Below are 20652 nucleotides of genomic sequence, written 5' to 3'. Positions count from 1 at the left end.
GCTGGGATGGCCTCCAACTAGGCCATTAAGCCCTGACCCAGTGCTGGCAAGAAACCCGCTGTTCTTCGCTGTCGCTAAGCCTGTTGCCATGAGAGTCTTAGGTCCCGACTCCCAAGTATGAATAGGGAATTGTTAGCAGTGTAGCTCTGAGTCTCCTGGGGACGTCTGGAGGAAGCCAGGAGAGGAAGCTCACTTCCCTGCCTGGCCCACTGTGCCCATGGGAAGCAGTGCTTTCCGGCTGTGCAGTAGCTGCCAGAGCGCAGGTGCCCTGAGCAGTGCTGCTTCCTCAGGAGTGGGGACAGGGACCCTCGACTGGAACCCCAGCATTTAGAACTGCTGCTTGGAAAAGCTGCTGGTGGCTGACCCAGCCCAGCGTTCCGTGTCCTTGCCAAGTGGATCCTCTGAGTGGGCTGGAATAGTTCACTGCGGAGTGGACTTTTGCAGTTAGTGCCCAACAGTGTCTGTTCTTTGTTCAGCTGAAAGTTGGACTTGTTGTGCCTAGAAGTTCTTCAGTGCGACAGAGCAGAGCTTTCTTCTCTGAGAGATCTGTATCTCAGTGCGAGTCCAGTTCTCCTAGCGTGGTCAGCAGGCGAATGCAGATACATACACAACGCCTGTGCTCCGCAGCTGATGCAGAGACGCGGGACTCACCGTCATTTTGAGGACACGCAACTCCTACAGTGGGCATAGCAGTCTATGGGATGGGAGAATCCTCTGGAACAGATCAGTTTATAGCATCGCTATTGGGGAGTTTTGTACCAAAGATGGCACCTCAACAGAATAGTTCACAATGTATTATCTAAATTAAATTATTCCTGGCTTTTACAGTTTCTGAATCCATCTAGCACACATCAAAGCGGGTGTTATTCAGCTTATAAGTCAGGTTTGATTTCATGGCTGCCCTCAGTCTCTAGGCCCCCTGTGTACCTTCTGCTGAGGGTGGGTTGAGGCCTGGTCTTAGCCTTCGTGCTTCTCCGGTTCTCATGCTTTTGTTGACAACACTCATCCTCCCTGACCCTTATCTCAACAAAACCACCCTTACTTGCTGGGACAAACTCTGGAGTTGCCCCTGCAGTCAGGAGGGTTATGCAGTCGGCTCTGAAGACGGGAAGCCACACGTCCCCGGAATTGATTCAGAAGAGATGGTGGCTGGGTTTGAACAGGCATGAGGAGGTGGGGCCCCGCAGGGAGTAAGGTGTTCAAAACAGAGAGGAGGTGGTGTTTGGGGTGCAGTGCAGGTCCACGCAGGTGCGGCTGGAAGCGCTGGCCTCTGGTCACAGCATCCAGACCGTGAGTGTGGGCTGGTGTGGCTGTGTGGATGACAGCCTGTGTGCTGCTTCACATTGAAGGACACCTGGGGTTCTCGGTGCCCTGGTTCTCAGAGCAGAAGGCCCACCTGAAACAGGCAGCTTCTGTCCTCCCACATCCTGCTCCCTCATTTCTGAACCTTCACTCTCGATCCTTCCCCTGCCCTTATTCTGGTTTCTTAGCCATACTGGGAAGAGGTCACACTTTCCGCCAGGGCTGGGGCTGGAAGGTTCCCAGGTCCTGCCAGGGAGGAGGCCCTGCTACAGTGCGCCTGGTGGCCACACGGGGGCAGTAGGACCCCGTGCTGCAGAGCTGCCTGCCTTCCCCATGGCCGCTGCCTGGAGACTCAGGCAGGCCCCTCTGTCCTCGCCAGGAGAGCTGCTGCCCGGTGGACAGGCGTCCCTGTGAGCATTCGCAGGCCTGGGCTGCAGCTTGAGACAGAGCTTCTGGACTCCAACCTCCTCCACGAGGGGTGGTGAGCGGGTTGCGCTGACTCACCTCTAGGCCATCTCTCTGGGCACCCTATCCCCAGGAGTTATGGAAAACAAGGAGGGACAGGAGCAAGAGGGGCCTCTGGGCTAGGAGGCTGTCATTTTAAATCTGAAAACTAGCATTTCAGATTTTCCCTATCCATGGGAAAGCGGAGACGCGACCTGTGTGCTTTGCTGTTTGTGTGCTGGCCACGGCTCAGATGGGTAAACATGGGCGTCTACGTGGTGCAGTATCAATTCTAGAGCCAACTTTGTCCACATGAGAATGTACTGGCCCAGCCTCGATCAACTCTAGCCTGCAATCTCTGCTCCTCCCACAGGCTCTCCATGCACCCCCATTTCTACTGCTACGAGAGCTCACACTGGTCTCCAGAAGCTTATCTCTGCCACCACCCTGCACAGAACTAGTTTGCCAGAGACTAAGCAGAGAGCAGGTCGGTGGGGACCAGTTGCACCGCATGTCGCATATTATACTTCAGAAACCTCCCTTGCAGGCGAGGCTACTTCCCTTCCCTCTGCAGGGTTGAGGGGGGAAGCCATCCTTGACACAGTGCCCTGCACATTATGCTGTGAGTGCGGGAGGAAGTGTCGGCTCTAGCTGGTATCCACTGCCCTTGGATGAGAGGGGAGCAGCCCCGAGAGTCTAAGGGGTTATGTGTAAAGGACGTTGACCTGGGAGCAATTCAGTGGACTCCTGCTACCTGTCTATAGTGACTCTGATGACATCATAGTCTGCTGGGAACTGGCATGAGCAGACTGGTGCCCATTGGTCAGTGGGTTATAACCACATGAGCAGGACCCTGGAGAAGTGCACTCAGCTGAGGCCAGGGATCTCCTCCGCTTGAGCAGTTTGGAGCCTGCCCTCCTGGCCCCACGGGAAGCCCTGGGGTGAAGACTGTGGCCCAAAGTACTCAGAGGACAGCGCTTCACCTGGGCTTCTCTGGAACACTCAACTCCTGTAGAGGTGGTTTCTTCAGAGGGGACCTAACCTGCTGTTTGAGTCTATACGATAAAGAATTAGATGCGCATCAAGGGTAAGCCCTTCTTCCTCATTCTTGCCAACAGAGATGCCTGCAGTGCACATGTCATGTGCAAAGGTCCAGAGGTAATGCTGTTCTCCAATATGAGAACAAGAAGCATCTGTCCACATGTGCTGTTGATAGCTCTCACAGCCGTGTCACTGAGGAGCTGCCTGCTGCCGGAGAGCGACACGCATCCAGTCACAGCAAGCAGCAGAGCAATCGTCGACCCACAACTCTGGTCAATTTTAGAGTTCACCCACAGGACTTTGCGGAGGAAACCAAACCCTGGACCCTTAAATTGCACATTTACGTGGCTTCGCAAGAAACCCACATAGTAGTATTATTATCATTATTATTACTGTTGCGCAATTGGAGGTGACCTAGTGACGTGGAAGGGTGCAGCTGATGGGCACCTGCTCTTGTCCTGGCTCCTGGCAGGACGCTCTGCAGGCCTGGCCCCAGCCAGTGCTCTCTCAGGCCCTCACCCTGGGGGAGCCCGTCAGCATAGCCTGGCGCCCTGCTCTTGGCCCAGAGCAGGCAAGTGCTCCCACTGCTGCTGCCTGCCCAGCCCAGGGCAGCCAGGTTGGTCTGTGGTTTCTGCGAGGTTCTGGCCTAGTGAGGGCGGCCCCTCTGACCCTGCTGTGGAGAGGTGCCAGCACACAGAGTTGTGTGACGGTGGCGGCCCCAGGCGGTTTCTGTGCAGTGCAGCCAGCTCAGTGAGCATGGCTCTGGTCTTCTCTGGTCCCCTGCATGGCAGATGCAGCCCTCGCGGGGACACAGAGAGGCTGCAGAAGGAGCCGTTGTGTAGCTGGCGATGGGGCGGGGTGCAGGAGCCCATGGACTCCGGCCCTACTCGCTTCCCTTTGAGGAAGGCTCCACCAAATGTGTCATGTCCATGGTACAGAGAAGCCCCTGAGTCTGTGAGCACGGCCTTGTCTGTCAGGAGCAGCACCTGTCGGTCTTAATCACACAGCACGTGGCTTGTGAGTCACAGGTGCTTCATCTCTGTGGCTTCTGGCTCAGAGGTCTGCGTAGTGCCGTTTGGACTGCAGGTAACACAAGACTTGATCCAAAACGGGTTCAGCAGTGAGGAGCCACGATAAATCAGAAAGCCAGACGCCCAAAGGTGTGGTCAGGCCAAGGCTATTGACTCAGAGGCTCCTCACTGTCATCAGGAAGCCAGTTTGTCTCTGCCTGCAGTCTTGGGCTAGTGCCTCATGGTGGCAATGTGACTGCTGTAGCTCCAGGTGTTTCTTACTCACATAGCCTCTAAAAGCCAGGAGAAAAGCAGTTCCTAACTGTTGTGACATTTTAAGAACTATAAAAATTTACCCATGAATTTCCCTATATCTAGGCGACTCCTTTTTGCTCCATGATGACTTTTTAGGATTGTATTATATTCCCAGTCCAAAGCCAAGCACTGGCCAGATGAGTGACAGAGGTGTTCATAATTGACCCCAGGTCCAGGGAAGGACGTAGTCTTGGATGGTTGAATAGAAGGGGGTTATGTTGTAGGAGTCCTGTTAGAAATGACCCCTGGATAGGCTGCCAGTATCGACTCCTAAGAGTCATGGGCATCCGGCTGGAGATCAGATGGGGGGTCTTGGTTTTGCTTTCTGAATGGAAGGGGAAATGCCAGGATTAAGACTGCTTAACGCATCCATTAACCCTGCCCATCCACCTGTTAGACACAGTACAGCTATTGAGACACGGGTCACAACTCCCTTCGTAATGCCCCCTTTTCAATGGCCAGTGGCATTTCTTGTCTGTAATTTGAACTTTTCTTGCAGTGGCATGTTGGGGTGATGCAGAAGAGTGTGGGGTACAGAGAAGCTGCAGTGGAGCCCATTGCTGCTTCTCGCTTGTTGGGGTCTGGGGACTCACCAGCCCACTGTTCATTGTATTCACAGTAGATGAGCCTAGAACCTGAAGCAATCCATACATAGAAATCTGAGCTTGTCACCTCCAGAACACCCGTGCCCACCCCCATGGCATGCTGCCCCTCTGAGCAGCCTGGATGATCTCTGCGTGTGCGGGGCTGGCCTTGTGCCCCCAGGGGGCACGCATGTGTAACTGGGGACGCTCAGCTGCTCACACTGGCTGTCAGGGCCCCTGTGCTCCTGTCGTGGGCATCCCTAGTGTCTACAAGTCTGTGTGTAATGAACAGATGCCTCTGGCTCCCGCGGGTAACCACAGCTGCTGTTCTTTCCATCCTCAGGGAGATTCAGACCATTCAGACCAGCTCCTCCAGCACCACTACTTCCGAGAGCCCAGACCCGTCCTCGGGGGACCCTGCCGTCAGCGCCCTGCAACAGCAGCTGCTCCTCATGGTGGCCCGCAGGACCCAGTCAGAGATGCCCCGGGTATGCACGGTGCGGGGTTACTGTTTGTGGGTGCTCTAGAAGCTCTGAGCCCTGGTTCCAGGGCATAGTCAGTTCCCACCGAGTCCTATGTCCCTGGTGAATTGTAGATGCATCTCTGATGCTTGGCAGTCCAGAGAATGGATGGGACAGCAGGTGACCTTCCATCGACACTAAAAGGATTGTCACCATCTCACTGGCTTTTCCAAATGCATTAGAAATTCATTTTCATTGATCTCGGTTGCTAGGATGCACAGGTCCCACAAGAACTCATGGGCTAGTTTGCCTTTCCCCCCATGGTTTTTAAAACATCTGTGTTTTTAAAAAATGATAACCTTGTGTTATACTAAATATTCAAAAATCCCTAGGTATTTGACTTGAAGAGAGATGTTATTCTTGGGGCAGGTGATGTCAGAGGTCTAGCACCTGAAGCCTTCCCTTATTTTCCCAAGAGAAACCTCATTGACATCTGACCCTCCTGCAGCCAAGCTCCAGTGGGATCTGGAAGGCAGCTAGGCCTGTGACGGTGGCATTGCTACTATTTTCACACAGATATTGTGAAAGCCAAGCAGCTCCTTGCTCCTAAACTGATCAACACTGTAAGAGCTGTCATGACAGGCGTGGCCCAGGACTGCTGTTGTGGGTCAGTGCCAGGTTGGCACTCCCGTAACCCTTCACAGCTTTTTTCTTTATGAGAATGTATAAGAACGGTGGCATCAACCAGTGGCACAGTCACCAGGAGAGAGGGGCACAGGGTTCGTAATACCTGAAGGTATTCACCTTCCCTTGTGACTCCTCTACTTCCTGGTGAGCCTTTCGAGGGGACAGCGAGCCTCTGCAGGAGGCTCATGACTCAGTGTACCTGTGCCCTCTAGGCTCCATCTCCGAACGTGTGTGTCCCAGCCTTGTCATGCCAGCCTCGCCTGGTTGGTGTCTCTGGTCCCTTGGCCTTGCTCACCTGCACTGCGCCCTTCCCCAGCTGCTCAGCAGGCTTGCTCGCGTGCTGTGCCAGGTCCCCTTCTGTCTGGTGTCACCTGGGCTCCATGGGAACCCTTGGCAACACGGGGGGCGGGGGCACGGGGTCCTGTACTGGGGCATTGGCGGACCTTTTCCGGGCTCTCGTGTCCCTGTCAGCGTCGGGCTCCAGTCCTTGTCTCACCCTCTGCCCTGAGCTCTCCCAGCCCACTCCGGCACCAGGGTCCCCACCAGCCACCTTTTCAGCGGGGCTGTGTCTGCTGGGAGCTGCTCTTGCGGCCTCTGCTCTCCTCTCCCCTGGCTTCTCTTTCCACCCTCAGGCGACTCCTACCAAGGACCTGGGAAACCACCCCAGGTCCGCAAAGGAGGCCTGCAGTTCAAGTTCATCCGCGCCTCCTCTGACCCAGGGGAGGGTCCGCGGAGGCAGTCTCATCCCCCTTCCACACAGTAGACCTCCACGTGTTGGCTTTACAGCGCACGGTCTGTCCCCGCAGCCACAAGCCTGATTGTAGATCTGTTGTAAGTAACACGCTGCTGTGATCCAGGGTCCCTCTGGGCGCATCTGCCTCCATGCTGGACTGCAGGTGGCGTTGCTGTTGCTGTCTGTCTTCAGCTGTCTGTCCGGGTCTCTTCCAATGCGTGCCTTCCACCTGGCTTCACCACGGACCCCTGCGCGCTGCCTCTCGAGCTCTGTCTTGCTGGAAGAGGTTTCACATGGCCGACGAGATGGCAGCTGCGGCCATGGGTTCGCTTGGGTCACTGGAGGAGCCGCGCTATGGCTTCGGGCCGAGTGGGGCCTCCACAGTTAAAGTGGAGGTGGTAATGCAGTGCCTGGAAGAGTGGTGTGGGCTGTGACAGGGACTTCCGTCGTTGGTAGCGATACCCACAGGGTCAGAATCCTTCCTACTTCTCTGGAACTCACCCAGGCGGGTCGTTCTGAACAGGAGGGGTTCCAGGTGGCATGGGGGTGTCTTCTATGTCCCCAGGTCTTTCACTTGCACGACATGTCCCGATGTGCGCGTCGGCGGCGCTGTTGTGGACAAGGTTGCTCTTCTCCCCCCAGAAACTTCCAACCCTAAGAAGGAACTCTCTTGAGATCCTCTCGATTTCTACAATCTGCACAATAAACATCTACTAACTGAGCGAACCAGTGATATTAAGATGATGAGAAAATTTGGATTCGAATTTGAATTTTGTACCAGAAAGTAGGCGAAGAATAATTTTTATGATTCACCAAAACATAAAGCTCTTGATTTCCTTGGTATCTAAGGCAAAAGAATTGAAATTCTAGGAATAATATTTTCCATAAAAGAAATCACATTATTTTTTCTTTCCATTACATTCAGAGATGTTTTAAAACAAAAATGTTTATTAAGGCAGCAATAAACAGCTCAGCCAATCAGAATGTTCATTAAAGCAGCAATAAACTGCTCAGCTAATCAGAATGCTCATTAAGGCTCAGCCAATCAGAATACTCCTAAGGCAGCAGTAAACAGCTCAGCCAATCAGGACCGTCAAGTTGTACAAAAGGTGCGGACATCGTTCTCGCGAGACCCTTTCCTTGCCTGCCCAGGGCCTGGGTGCCCCACTGAGCCCGGGCTGGGGGTCCCTCTCTCACCTCAGGAAGAACACACGTGGCCATGCGCTTGTCACCCTGACCCTCTACGTGAGGCACTGGTCCCTCTTCTCAGGGACACGCACCAGGCACCTGTGCCCTGGGGTCTCTCTTGCACTGGGCTCCAGGAGCTGTGCAGGGGAGGTGTGCTGCGGACCCCGAGCCCCTGGTGGGCAGTCACAGCTGGTCCTGTACCGGGCCCTCCTGCTGCTGAGGGCGACCTGTCAGCGCGTTGCCCTCCTATGGGTGGGCCTCCCTGTGTTACACTGGAATCAGCCCAGTCAGGAGGTGGCGGTGGGGACAGGAGAGGTTCCCAAACCTGCTTCCTGGTGGAGTTCTGCAGGCCCTCGGAGGAAGTGGCTGTGTCACCCTGAGGCCACGCCACAGCTGGCCCCCTCCTTCCTCCCCTTTGCCCTTCTGTTCAGTCCCTGTGCCTTCTCTGTGAGCCCACAGGAATGAGAGCTGGCCTCAAATCCATTCTGAAAACACAGAGAGAGCAACAAATATAATCATGGCTTGGGGGACCCAGTGGGTGCTTTCCCAAGAATTGAGACCCCCCACCTGGAAAAGGTGCCTGCACACCACTGCCGTGGCAGCACTGTTCCCATAACTGAAAGGTGCAGCCGGTGACTGAGACATGGTGTATGTGCAAATGGATATTATTCAGCCCGGAAGAGGAAGGAACTCCCAGGCTTGCTGTGACATGATGAACCTCAAGGTGCTGAGTGAAATTGGTCACAGAAGTGTTGATACAGCTGGGCTTCCTTACCCGGGGTTCCAGAGCTGTTCATCCACAGTACCACAGAGGTGGCCAAGGCTGCGGGAGAGGAGGCTGCCGAGTTGTTTGGTGAATACAGGAAGAGAAGGTTCTGGAACTCTCTTGCACCATGTGAGCAGGCAGTAGACACACTTAAAAATGGTCACAGTGATTGATTTAATTTTATATATATATATATATTTTACCATAATTTAACATTCATGCAGAAATAGAAGACCTGCAGGGGCTGGGGCACCCACGGAAGGCACCCACAGACGGCACCCAGGGAAGGCTGCCGTGGAAGGCACACACAGAAGGCTCCCACGGAAGGCACCTACAGAAGACTCAGGGGTGCTGTGAGTGTGACAAGTAGTGACCTCACTGCAAGGGTGACAAAGCCGGTGTCCTCTGCCAGGCTCCACACCCAGGAGCAGGAGGCAGAGCGTGGTGGGGTCCAGCAGCAGCCTCCCGTCACCTAGACTGCTGAGCACCCTGCAGTCACAGTGCCACAGAGGCACTTGGTGAAAACTCCTCCTCAGTCTACAGGTGGGCAGAGGGTGGACACTGGTCCTCAGACTCCATGAGCACACTATACCTGCAGGAAGTTTTGCAGCTTTAGCCACACCACGAGGATGGTTGAGGGTCCGGGTTGTTGAAGGATTCATTCTGAAGGGTGCTACACCTTGTGCTTCCTGGTGCCTGGTGGGGACAATGACCTGGGAAGCTACGAGCTATATGAGAAAGTGGGAATCAGAGTGGCAAGGCCAGCAGAGGGCGGGAGCAACCCTCCCCCAAACCTGGAGCCAGGAAGCTGGACAGGTGGAACAAAGCGGAGGGGGGAGCGAACACATAACTGAGGAGCAAGTCTGCAAAAGCTGCAGATGCAGAAATGAAAACACAAGGAAGGAAATAAACACACAGGACTTAACAGGAAGTCAGACCCGGGAGCAGGGCCTGGAGACTGGAGGTTAGACCTGAAGAAGGTGCTGCAAAGTGGCAGACAGAAGGAGGATCAGAGCGTGTAAGGAAGAGAAGGTGGGAGTTGCCCAGGATGGTGTGGCTCGCCCAGCCCTCGTCAGAGACAGAGGAGGGTAGAGGAAGTAAGAGGCGGGCAGGGACTAGGACAGCACCAGCCTCAGCCAGCAGGACACCAGCAGCCTCCTAGTACCTAGGATGAGGAGGACCCTTCCCCTGTGGGGAATACAAGGGACTCCAGTCTTACGCGGCATGGTCAGACAAATTCCTGGTGAACCAGCGACTTTGACGTGAAAGGCAAAACCGCACAAGTTTAATAAAGATGATGTGATCAAGGGTACCTCCACCCTCAGGGTGCAGGGGTCACAAGTTAAGCCCCAGGGTACAGACCCTCCGCACAGCCCAGGAACAGCATGGATCATGTTGCACCTCTATCAGGAATTTCTGCTTGTCCAGAATATCATCAAGGAGTGACAACACATCTCAGTCTGGGAACGTGTTTGTGGGACATGATGAATTAAGGTCTTGACCATGCACAGATCATGTGCACACACGCATGCATACATACCAGAGGCCAGCAGGTCACTCCGGAGAGAAACGGGCCAATGATTTCATGAAGAGAAAAAGTGACCACAGATGTTCAGCTTTATTAGTAAAGAGGGAAATGCAAATTAGGATTAAAATCAAATGCTATGTTCCACTTACCTGGTTGGCAGAAATGAGAAGACCGCCTAGCACTATTAAACGTCTGTGAGGACGTGGGCCACACACCCCTGCAGACGGCTTGTGGGGATGTAGACCAGCAGGACCCCTCAGAAAGCACTTGGTGTCACTGGGCAGATGGGGCATCTTTGTGACCAGCATCCCATCCTGGCAGATGTGTGCACTTCCTGGAAAGCCACTGAGTTCCTAGCGAAGGTGGACATCTGTGTTCCCGCAATTCCATTCACAGGTGCGTATTTTTAAGAAATTATTATACTTTTGTACTAAGAGACATGTCTAAGGACATTCATAGCAGCCAAAAAGAAACTTAAAAGAAATTCAAAACCCTATGTGTTCCCGAGGAAAATGCAGAAGTAAACCATCCATACAGTAGAATATTACGCAACAGTTAAAATGAACATTTCAGCTACCAAGCCCAGTTGGATCCACCTGGGAACGTGATATTGAGTGGAAAGAGAAGCAGGTAGCAAGTCATGACTTAACATCTGTGAACTTTAGCACATCAACCTGAGCAGGGTTCAAGTTCTGGAAATAGGAGTGCTAAAAGAAGAGAAGGAAGGGGTGATAACTCAGAACAGCTGCTCTCTGTGGTGGGGAAGAAAGTGGTGGGGTTTGGGGAATGGACCCCAGTGAGCCTCAGTGCTATTGGTGATGTTTCTTTCCTGTTCTGGGCAATAGAGGGTCAACAAATGCTTTTAACGTATGTGTTTGCTTCTATTTAATATTTAATTAGCATACTTTTAAAAGTGTGGTCACTATGATTATTTAGTGTAGAGAAACGGCCTCCGCAGGGCAAAGTCCTGTTGATGAGCAGCACAGCATGAGAGCCGCTCATGGCCTGGGGCACGAGAAAGCATCCAGGTGGCTGTCCCAGGGTGGATCCAGCAGCAGAGGAGGTGAAGTGGCCTGGTTTTGGAGCACGCGGTGGCAGAGACCAGGGTTAATACCAGATCACTCTCTAAAATGGCAGCCGTTGGCTTTCTGGGCGATTGGGCTGGTGGCACCTGCCTCTCTCCACTGGTGATGAACAGTGTGGTGGCTGCTCCGTCCGCCACACTTACTTGTGAGTGCGAGCTGTGGGCATGCCGGGCATTGGGCTTTCTGGCCACCCGCTCTGAATGCCGGGCCACGTGCTGGCAGAGGGCAGGCTTGGCATTTCCCCTGCAGGATCCTCCTCCTGTTTTCTGTGTTTCCCTGCCCACCCCTGGGCTCCACTCCATCCAGGTCCCTGTGCTCCCCACAGCAGAGTCCTGCTCTCCCTGACGGGGTGTGGTCCCCCAGAGCTGGTTTGCATCTGTCCTGAGCCTGCCATGTTCTCAGAGTCCTCCTCCCAGCCTGGCCAGGCTCTGTGGAGTCCCTCATTAAGGACTGGATAGACAAATCAAAGATGACCCCCACTTTAAAAAAAAAATTGAATTATTTCCCACAGGATTCGAGTGAATCAGGGTTGAAGCCTACAGTCTGGCTCTCAGTCCCCCTGTGGTCCAGACTTCCTGGCTTAGATTTGTTTCAGCAACTGTTTCAGGTTTTGCCACAGCGAGTTTCAGTGACCTTGACGGCATCCGTCGGCACTTCTTTGCTTGTAGTAAGATGTGGATGTTTATTTCAGCACTGCATCAGTACATGCTTTTAGAAGTTAAGTCGTTTGGGATCTTCACCTTCAGGGGGACTCATTTCAGGGAGCGGGGATGCTCTGATGGACGAGCAGCAGTTTGGGGGACATGATAGGGTGGAGCTGGGGTGTGTTGCTCAATGCATTTTACCTACTGCTGTTCTCTCAGGGTGTCCCATTTCAGACTTTGGGCACTTGTTCTTCAGCGGTGGTGTCTGTGACAATGGCTCCCCTCTGTGAAACCTCTCTCCATCGTTTCTTTTGGTATCTAAAGCACGTGAGTCCAGATCTGGAAAACTCGTCATGTTCTTCAGCACAAGGAAAATTTAACCGAGAGCAGTTTTACAAGTTTATCATTTTCCCCGGCAAGTGGATCAAAGTCTGGTACGACCGACTCACCTTGCTGGCGTTGCTTGATCGGTAAGCCCCCGGCATGGTGGGTAAGCCCCCCGGCATGGTGGGTGAGCCCCTGGCACATGTGGTTAGCCGGAAGCCTCAGTGGGGCAGTAGCATGCACTTGCATGGTTTTAGAAGATGCTGCTTGTCAAGGCTCCCCAGAATGTTGCCACGCTGTGCCCCCTTAGCTGGGAACCCAGGCCCGAGGCCATGAGACCCGACAACTTAAAACATGGACTATAGCCATCACAGTGGAAGGAGTGAGGACTAGGGGCATAGTTTGGGTTTCAGGCTAGCTTGAGGACAGATGGTGCTTTGGTCTGCTTGTGTCATGGTCATCCTTCCTGGGACAGCTTTGGCATCACCTGCAGCACAGGGCCTTGCCTGGCTCTGTGGCCCTGGGGAGAGGAGGAGGGTGGTGCCTCGCGCTGCCCTGTGATGTGCACTAACCCCAGCACCAGCTCCTCCAAACCCTGCTCCCCCTCCTCCTGTCGCCCCTCCCTCGGGATCAGATACCGAGTGGCTGGGGCTGAGCCGGGGGTGGGGTGCGGGTTGGGGTTGGTCAGGGCTTGATGGGGAGGGCTGGGCAGGGGCTTGTGCTTTGTGCCCCCTGCTTCAGGATGCACAGAGGGCTCTCCTGTGGTCCCCAGGGCTGTGGCTGTGCCGGAGGTTGGTCCAAGAACTGACAACGCTGTTACTAACGCCATTGTGGCAAATGCTGTTCCGTGGCTCAGTGCCATCCTGTGGGTGACCGCCAGGCTGCCTTGCAGCTGCTGGACCCCCGGGGACAACTTGTTATGGGGATGTTACAGCAATGCTCTAAACTGTGTGATTGCATTGCAAAAAAACGACAGTCTTGCAAAATTACAACAGTAAATTTCCAGACCCACCAGTCAGGGAATGGAGTTCTAATGGCTTTGCCAGCAATGCTATGTCACTCAAGGGGCACATGGAAGGGGGACTGGAATGCTTAAGTAATAATCCGAGAGCGTACATTCTGTTAGATGAGGCATTCTTTTAAATATTAATTTTTTTTTGTTAAAAAAGAATCATTGGGAGTTGGAGTAGCTTGTGTTAACCCTTCATATTAAAAACAAATCCAAGCTGGGTACAGTGACCTATGCCTGTAATCCCAGTGACTCAGGAGGCTGAGGCAGGAGGATGGCAAGTTAAGGCCAGCCTCAGAAACTTAAAAAGGGCTGGGGATGTAGTTCAGGAGTAAACCACCCTTGGGTTAGGTCCCAGTCCAAAAATCCTGAATCTACATGGTGACAAAACAGCCAGCTGAAGGACGTTCTGGGAATGGAGACTCTGGAGAAGATGAGATGTGACCATCGTGGGGTGAGGCGCGAGGGAGGACAGCTGGAGTACCCAGGTCCAGGGCTCGCAGCACCATAGGGTGTGTTTGGTCATCGTTGACCTGTCAAGACCCGCAGAACGAACAGCACCAAGAATGAATCCTGGTGGGAACTGACTTGGGGCCAGTGTGCACTTTAGGGTCTTTGGTCCAGGTGCACGTCCCACTCCGGAGGGAGTGTGGCTGGGCAGTGGTATGTGCCTGCGGTGGGGGGCAACGCTGTCCTCTCTCTCAATTGTGCAGTGAAGTTAAACTATCTCTAAAAACAAAGCCTATTCATTTAAAAATGCCCGTGACTGTTCATACCCCAGCACAAAGCAGCCACGGTCCCTGCCTGAAGAGATCAGCTCAGTGCAGAAACCTGCATGCATGTGACCAACCTGCTGGTAACACGCATACACTGCATCCTGTGACCAGCCCTCTGGACCCCAGCTCCTACCCCCAGACCTCCTGGTGGCCTCCAGTCTCCACTTCAGCCACCACATCCTCCCGTTGAGGTCGGCCTCCTCTGAGGCCACGACCCTGCCTCTGTTCACCTTTGCCCCTGCTCTTTCCCCTGCAGTCATCCCCACCATTTCACACCCTGGGACCCCTGGGCTCCCTTCTGTCCAGCAGCTCCTCTGTCCTCTGCCCTCCCCAGCCACCCAGTTCCATGAGCCAGCGCTGCTGCCCCTGTGTACCAAGGTCTCAACCTCCTTTCCCTGTCCCTTTGTGACACCACAGTTTGGATAAGCCCCTCTCCACCCTCCCCCTCATGTGGGACGTCTCACTGAGGATAGTCACCTAGTAGACAGTGAGGCCACTGCTGGCCCCCTGTACTGCAGGAGGCCCTGAGTCCCCTCAGCTCTCTGGCCAGAGCTCTTCTGGCTCCTGAAATAGGGCATCAAACTCTGGTTTCAGAGATGGTGTCCGAGAACGAGTTCCCATGCCACCCAGGGGTCAGTGGCCCCCCTCTCACTCCAGGGCGGGGCTGGGGGCAAAGCTCTGGCTTCCCATGGCTGGACGCAACCTCTGACTGCCCCTCCCCAGACAGCCCAGCACTGAGGCTAAGGAGACCCCGAGGGATGGTATTTCATTTATTCCAAAAACAGATTCCTGGGGCCAAAAATAAGAATTTTGTTTAAATAGTACAGGAATAAAGAGAGAAGAAAAGGCCTTCAAACCTCAGCCGAATCAGGCTGGCTTAAGCTGGCTGCCCCTGCTGCTGCTGTGGGCCTCTGCTCCTGGGTGCAGCCCAACTCCCCTCCCCTGCCGCCAAAGGCCTCTGAGGCGCAGCTGGGAACCTGCTTGTGGGTGCAGCCCAGCTCCCCTCCCTGTGTGTTGTGTGTTTTCATAGCACTGAAGATGTCAAGGAGAATCTGCTGTCCATCCTGCTCAGCACCCTGGTGTCCCTCCTGGGATTCCTGACGCTGAACCGTGGCTTCTGCAGAGACCTGTGGGTGCTTCTCTTCTGCCTGGTCATGGCCAGCTGCCAGTACTCCCTGCTCAAGGCAAGGCCCGTCCTTCTTGCTGGTGAGTGTGCTCTCCCTGGCGTGGCCTGGGAACACCAAGGTGAGGTGACGCTGGCATTTGATCTGTGTTTCAGAGCGTGCAGCCTGACCCTGCCTCACCAATCCACGTAAGTTTCCAAATGCAGGCAAGTAACTTGTCTTGTCTGCTTGCGTTGAAGACAGACAAGTCTCCTGAGTCTATAAAAAGGCAAAATCCACAACTATGCTGCATCTCAAATGCTTAAGTAGAAATAGTAGACAGAGACACGAAGCATGCTGGCCGAGCTCCGGCCTGCTCTGAGCGCATGGTGTGCTGGCCGAGGGGACGTCTGGGCACAGGGCAGAGCCTTGTGGAGGTTCCTTTCTAATCCCCAGGGCCCTTGTCAACCTGGGGAGAGGTCACAGAAAACTGTCACCGTGCCTGCCCTCACTGCCCATCTGCTACTTGGTGCTGAGCAAGGTGCTGGTCGGTACCACGCCTCAGTGTGTTGTGTCGAGGAGGCTCATTAAAATGCCTCTGTGTAGCACATCCTGCATGTCGTGTACTTAGCACAGTGGGGTGTGCTTGCAGATGCCAGTGTTTACTGTAAGCAATGCCAGCTCGTGGGTACGGATCATTGTTCTTATTTCTTAAAAGGTGTTGTATAGGTTTGTGGTCACCATGATGACCTGATATGTGTCTACCTTGTGGAATGGGTCAATCTAGCTGGTCACCATGATGACCTGGAATGTCTACCTGTGGAATGAGTCAATCGAGCTACTTTTGTTTCTTGGTGAGAACTTTGGAATCTCTCTTGGCCACTGTCACATGTACAGCACATTATTATTAACCACTAGTCACCGTGCTGTTCAGAGATCTCCAAACCCCAGTCCTCTGGCCGGAGTGACTCTGTGTACCCTTTCACTGCCATCTCCCCACACCCATCCCCCATAACCTTGGTTCTGTGCTCTGCTTCTGAGTCTGCCTCCGGGTGCTGGCTGGCTTCTTTTGGGGCAGCGCTTGCAGGGTCACCCTGCTGCTGCACCTGCCAGCACCTCCCACCTAAGGCTGAGTGACATTGCACGTTACTGGTTCCTCATCAGGCTCTTAGGCTGCCTCCATGGCTTGGCTTTGGTGGGTGAGGCCAGGGTGAGCCGGGGTGCAGGTGTCTCCTCCAAGTGCCGTTTTCATCGCCACTGGCTGATAACCGGAGTGCCATTGCTGGGTCACGTGGTGGCTCCGTCTGCAGTGTTTCGAAGATCTGCGTGGTTTCCCTGCTGCTGCACCTCCAGTGGCACACGGGCAGCCCCCCTCCACATCCTCACCAAATGCACTGTTGTCTTTGTGTTAAATGCTGCTCTCACAAGTGTGAGCTGATATTTGATTGAGGTCCTATTTCACATGTCCCTGAATCGATGTTCTTTCTGCATGAAGCTGATCTTTGTTTTTTGATCCTGGGGATTGAACTCAGGGGTGTGATACCACTGAGCCACATCCCCAGCCCTCTCTCTATTTTATTTTGAGGCAGGGTCTTGCTAAGTTGCTTAGGACCTTTCTGAGTTGCTGAGGCTGGCTTTGACCTCATCCCTGAGCTGCTGGGATTGCCGGTGCTCTCCACCAAGCCTGGTTGGAGCTGATCTTATTTTCTAGCTCGGGTTTACTATTGTTACCTTTCATCCCCAGCACTCTGGGCTGCTTACACTGACCTGTCGATGTCCTGACATTCTTGGATGAGCTCTGAAGCAGGAGCACCTTCTTCTGACTCCCCCCCACCCGTCCCAGCCCATGCCTTTGTAGCAAATCCTTGCCCTTGTTATGGCAAGCTCCTGTGGACCCCGAGACCCCTTCCAGTGAAAGAAAGCCCTGTCTTCCCTGAGTTGTGTTTCAAGAAAGTTCACACCCAGATTTAGGACTGATGTGAAGTCCACAGTAGCTCCTGTTTGGTTCATGGTAATTAAGCAGAGTTTATAATTGGGTGATCACATGGCATGCAAGCCTGTCTTATTAAACCTCTGTTCCCTATAATTGGTTTACATATAATACATCTTCTCTTGTCCTAGAGTCTGAATGTCAAGATAAGTAGAGCAGCATAATTAGGGTATTAAGATGTATTGTTGTAATTATCGTCAGAAGCCCTGGTAGGTGGTGTGAGGGAGATGTGCAGCTGGCAAGGTTCTCACTGAGGCCCACCCCAGGTGGCACATCACTGTCTCACCCCGTCCCCCTTCTTGTGCCTGCACCTCATGGCTGCTGGTTTTCTGGGTGACTTGGGGAGCATGCTGTTAAACATGCCTTCCCCAGTGAACTCTCAGGTGAGGCAGAGCACCCTAGGACAGGATGGCCAGTGTACCCCCTGCTCCTGTGGCTTCTCAGTGCCATTCCTAAGACCCTGTGATGCTGTGCTGAGTTGGAATCAACCTGTCCAGGTCCTGGAGGAACAGACTGAGCAAGCTGGTGGGACGACATGGCTGTTCTTGCTCCTAATAAGACATGACTAGCCATCTAACCATGTCTATCTACTGCAGTGATGAATTCACTTAAGATTTCCATGTAGATTAGTCCCTGGTTTGAGTTGCATTTCTCCAGCAGTTGTAATGAGGACAGGAAATAGGGAGCTATAAACTATTTCATCCTGCAATCTGCTGGGCTGTGCAAGTATTTAGAAAGCAGATTTATCATCTGCAATTTATAGATGAGAAACCTGGAGAAAGGAGATGGTCAAGTCAGAACCCGCTAACGGCTCCAGCAGATTGGCTAATTCCATTCCCAAGTGGCTCTAAAAGAACCCAGACTGCTTTTCAAACTGCTGGGTTGAGTACATTTGCAGGAGACATTTGTTAATAAATTCAGCCAATGCTTGATGTTAAAGTGACATGTCTTCATCTGGGAGCACAGGTGGCAGGTTTTGAGCACGTTGTTAAATCAGAATATGGCTGCACCCTTGCCTCAGTTTACCTTGTCAGAAGGGGAGTGATAGTGTGCGCACCCCAGTGGCCTGAGGACTGGTCATGTGGATACATTGGAAGCAGGTTCAGCAATGAGTGACTGGGTCATGGGAAAGAGAAGCAGGTCCCTGTGGCTGCCCAGGTGTTCACAGCAGGCCCTGTGATTACGGCTGAGCTGGGAACGTGCTAAGCGCAGTGGCCAGAAGCAGCTCCCTGATGCCAGGGGGTGAAGCCCAGGCTAGAGCCAGATGGAGCTGGGTGCCCCCTATACCTCTCTGAGGCCAGGCTACACCCAGCCCCAGGTCCTCTGGGATCCTCTCAGTCACCCTTCTTCCTCATGATAAACTCTTGTTTCTTCCAACACTGGAGGCTTCTGACCTCCCCACATTCCTCAAGAGGACCCTCACACTTGTTTGTCCTTGGCATGCAAGTGGGTGGGCTACCAAGGTGGGTTCTTGTGCGGCTCTCTTCCTCATCTGCTGTCCTGCCATGGTGTGGCATCAGGCCACAGGCTGGCATGGGTGGGCTCTGGGCAGTAGCCTTACAAGGCACTCCCAGGGGTGTTTTAAGGTTAAAAACAGACATGGTCCAGTGAACTTTAACAGACTATGGTCAGGCTTCACCTGGTAGAATGGATGGAATTTTCTTTTTGAAAAAACTTTTTAAACATCGACCCTGAGGGTCTGATGATGGATGTACATTCAAACCTGGGCACTGGGCAGGGGCTTCTCATTAGGGAGTTTTCTGGGGTCAGGCAGAAGGTGCACGTACTGCTACTTATCTATGTGCCCAGAATGGCCTTGACCCAGACCTTAGGCTGGGACAGGTGACTTGCGAACAGGGGAGGGCAACTCTGGGAGGGCACCAGTGTGTCCTCAATAACTAGTGCCCAGGCTCTGTCCCCATGGCTGATGAAGGTACTCAGAAGGTACAAAATGACATCTCAAACTATTCGGAGCCCAAGGCTCTCAGTTTCTACTTTTGAACATAAGGAAGATTCATCGCAAATGGAAGGCAGTCGTTTGGCTGCATCCTGAACCCCGTCAGTTAGCAGAAACGTGTTTGTACATAGCGAAGCTGTTTATTCCAGCTAATTCACTCAGCTATGCACTGTGCTAGGTGCATTTAGACTTGGCTGCGGCTTTGATTTTCTTTTTTTCCTGCAAAGAAAGTATCTCCATGTCATTAATCCGTGGCCTAGTTGGACTCAAAAGAAAATTCCCTTTTAAAAGTGCAAAAGTACTTTTCCAAGACTGAGCCAGTCGCAGGACCAAAGATAGCTAGCCTCTGGGTAAATCCCACATCTTCCTGAGTAAGATGGCTTGGCACAGGACCATTTCTATCCTAGGACAGTGGAAAGTTAAATTGCACCCCTGAGTACAGGATGTTCTAGGCGGTAACTGCAAACTTGAGCCTAACCCCCTCACTTCAGTCCCCCCTTTGCACCCTCAGGGCAGTTCGTAAGTTCCAAGGGACACTCTTCCCCTAACTCATTTCTGTTGTCTTTTTGGCTCTCATGAACTGTGCGTTGATTCGTGAGGTGTAAATTATTTGTTGGCTCTTGTCATGGAAAGTTGCCGTTATATCTCTCCCTTACTTTCTCTAGCAATTTGAGAAGAACAAAGGATGTTTCTATTTCTCTTCACGATTACATTGGGGACTAAGACAAGGTCTGCTAAGTGGTTCCCCTCAGAGGAAAGTGTTGTATGAATTATGTCATCAAAATAGCAAATTTCCTTTAAAACTCAGAACATTCTGCTGCATGTCACCAGGGCGCATGGGACAACCTCTGCAGGGCTGCATTTGCACCTGAACTGTCTTGCTTTCCAAGACACTAGGGGACTGAAGCCTGCAACTTAAAGTCCTGCTCCTCATTTGTAGTGGAATTCCAGTTAGACCATGTGGAGCAAGGACAGGTTTAAGTTAGCTTTGCACTTGAAATGATCAAAATGAATGGAACCTCTCTGTTGGAGAAAGCCCTTGAAGCCAATCTAGGTTTTTCTCCAGGGCTGGTAATTAAATTTTTAGGCAAATCTCTTTGGAATCGAGAGGCAAAGGGTTCTTTTTGACAGTCTCATTCTGATTTGGAAGAGGAGCACCAGGCTTTGCCTTTTCTTTTCCTGGTGTTCTGTGTGCATGGATTATGGGAGGGTGGGGGAGGATGTGTCATATGTACTGTTATGTGGTATCAAGTGTTGACTGACTGTGAGATTCTTGTCACTTAATCAAAATAAAAGGCACAACTCAGGAATTGTATTTGTTTTCTAGGGACACAACCAAATCATAACCTATAGCAGACCAATCTATTTTTGTATGCTGTGTGGCCTTATTTTGCTTCTCGATGCAGGGGCCAAAGCCAGGCGCCCTCCCAGTTATGTTGTGTATGGCCTGCAGCTCTTCTCCGCAGAGTTCCTGCAGTCTGCCAGGGACCACTTAATAGGTGAGTGGACGTGGGTCCTGGGGAGGGCAGCTTGGTCTCACCTTTACCTCCAGATCCCTTTCTGGAGAAGCCTCCTTACTATTATTCATGAAGCTGTGTACATTTCCCCGTTGGCTTGCATATCTGCAGGGGACTGTGGGGAGTTGGGGCCCCCATGCGTCCAACATGAAGCTGGAAGAATTTTGATATCCGTGGCCAAGAGGTCG

The 20652-nt window shown here is 52.9% G+C and overlaps 1 protein-coding gene across 1 annotated transcript in view; it reads left to right on the top strand.

The window, feature by feature from the left end:
- Window positions 1-20652, top strand: part of Pcnx2 (pecanex 2) — a 169575-nt gene that overhangs the window by 28004 nt on the left and 120919 nt on the right. Inside the window, exons 9-13 of the mRNA XM_027948057.2 lie at window positions 5040-5184; window positions 12113-12258; window positions 14928-15081; window positions 15177-15209; window positions 20275-20446. Coding sequence (XP_027803858.2) covers window positions 5040-5184; window positions 12113-12258; window positions 14928-15081; window positions 15177-15209; window positions 20275-20446 — 650 coding nt within the window. The remainder of the gene's footprint in view (window positions 1-5039; window positions 5185-12112; window positions 12259-14927; window positions 15082-15176; window positions 15210-20274; window positions 20447-20652) is intronic.

This window comes from Marmota flaviventris, chromosome 12 (genome assembly GCF_047511675.1).
Source record: "Marmota flaviventris isolate mMarFla1 chromosome 12, mMarFla1.hap1, whole genome shotgun sequence".
NCBI classification, from domain to species: Eukaryota; Metazoa; Chordata; class Mammalia; order Rodentia; family Sciuridae; genus Marmota; species Marmota flaviventris.
The sequence above is the reverse complement of the archived record's forward strand: the minus strand, read 5'-3'. Positions and strand labels throughout refer to the sequence as shown.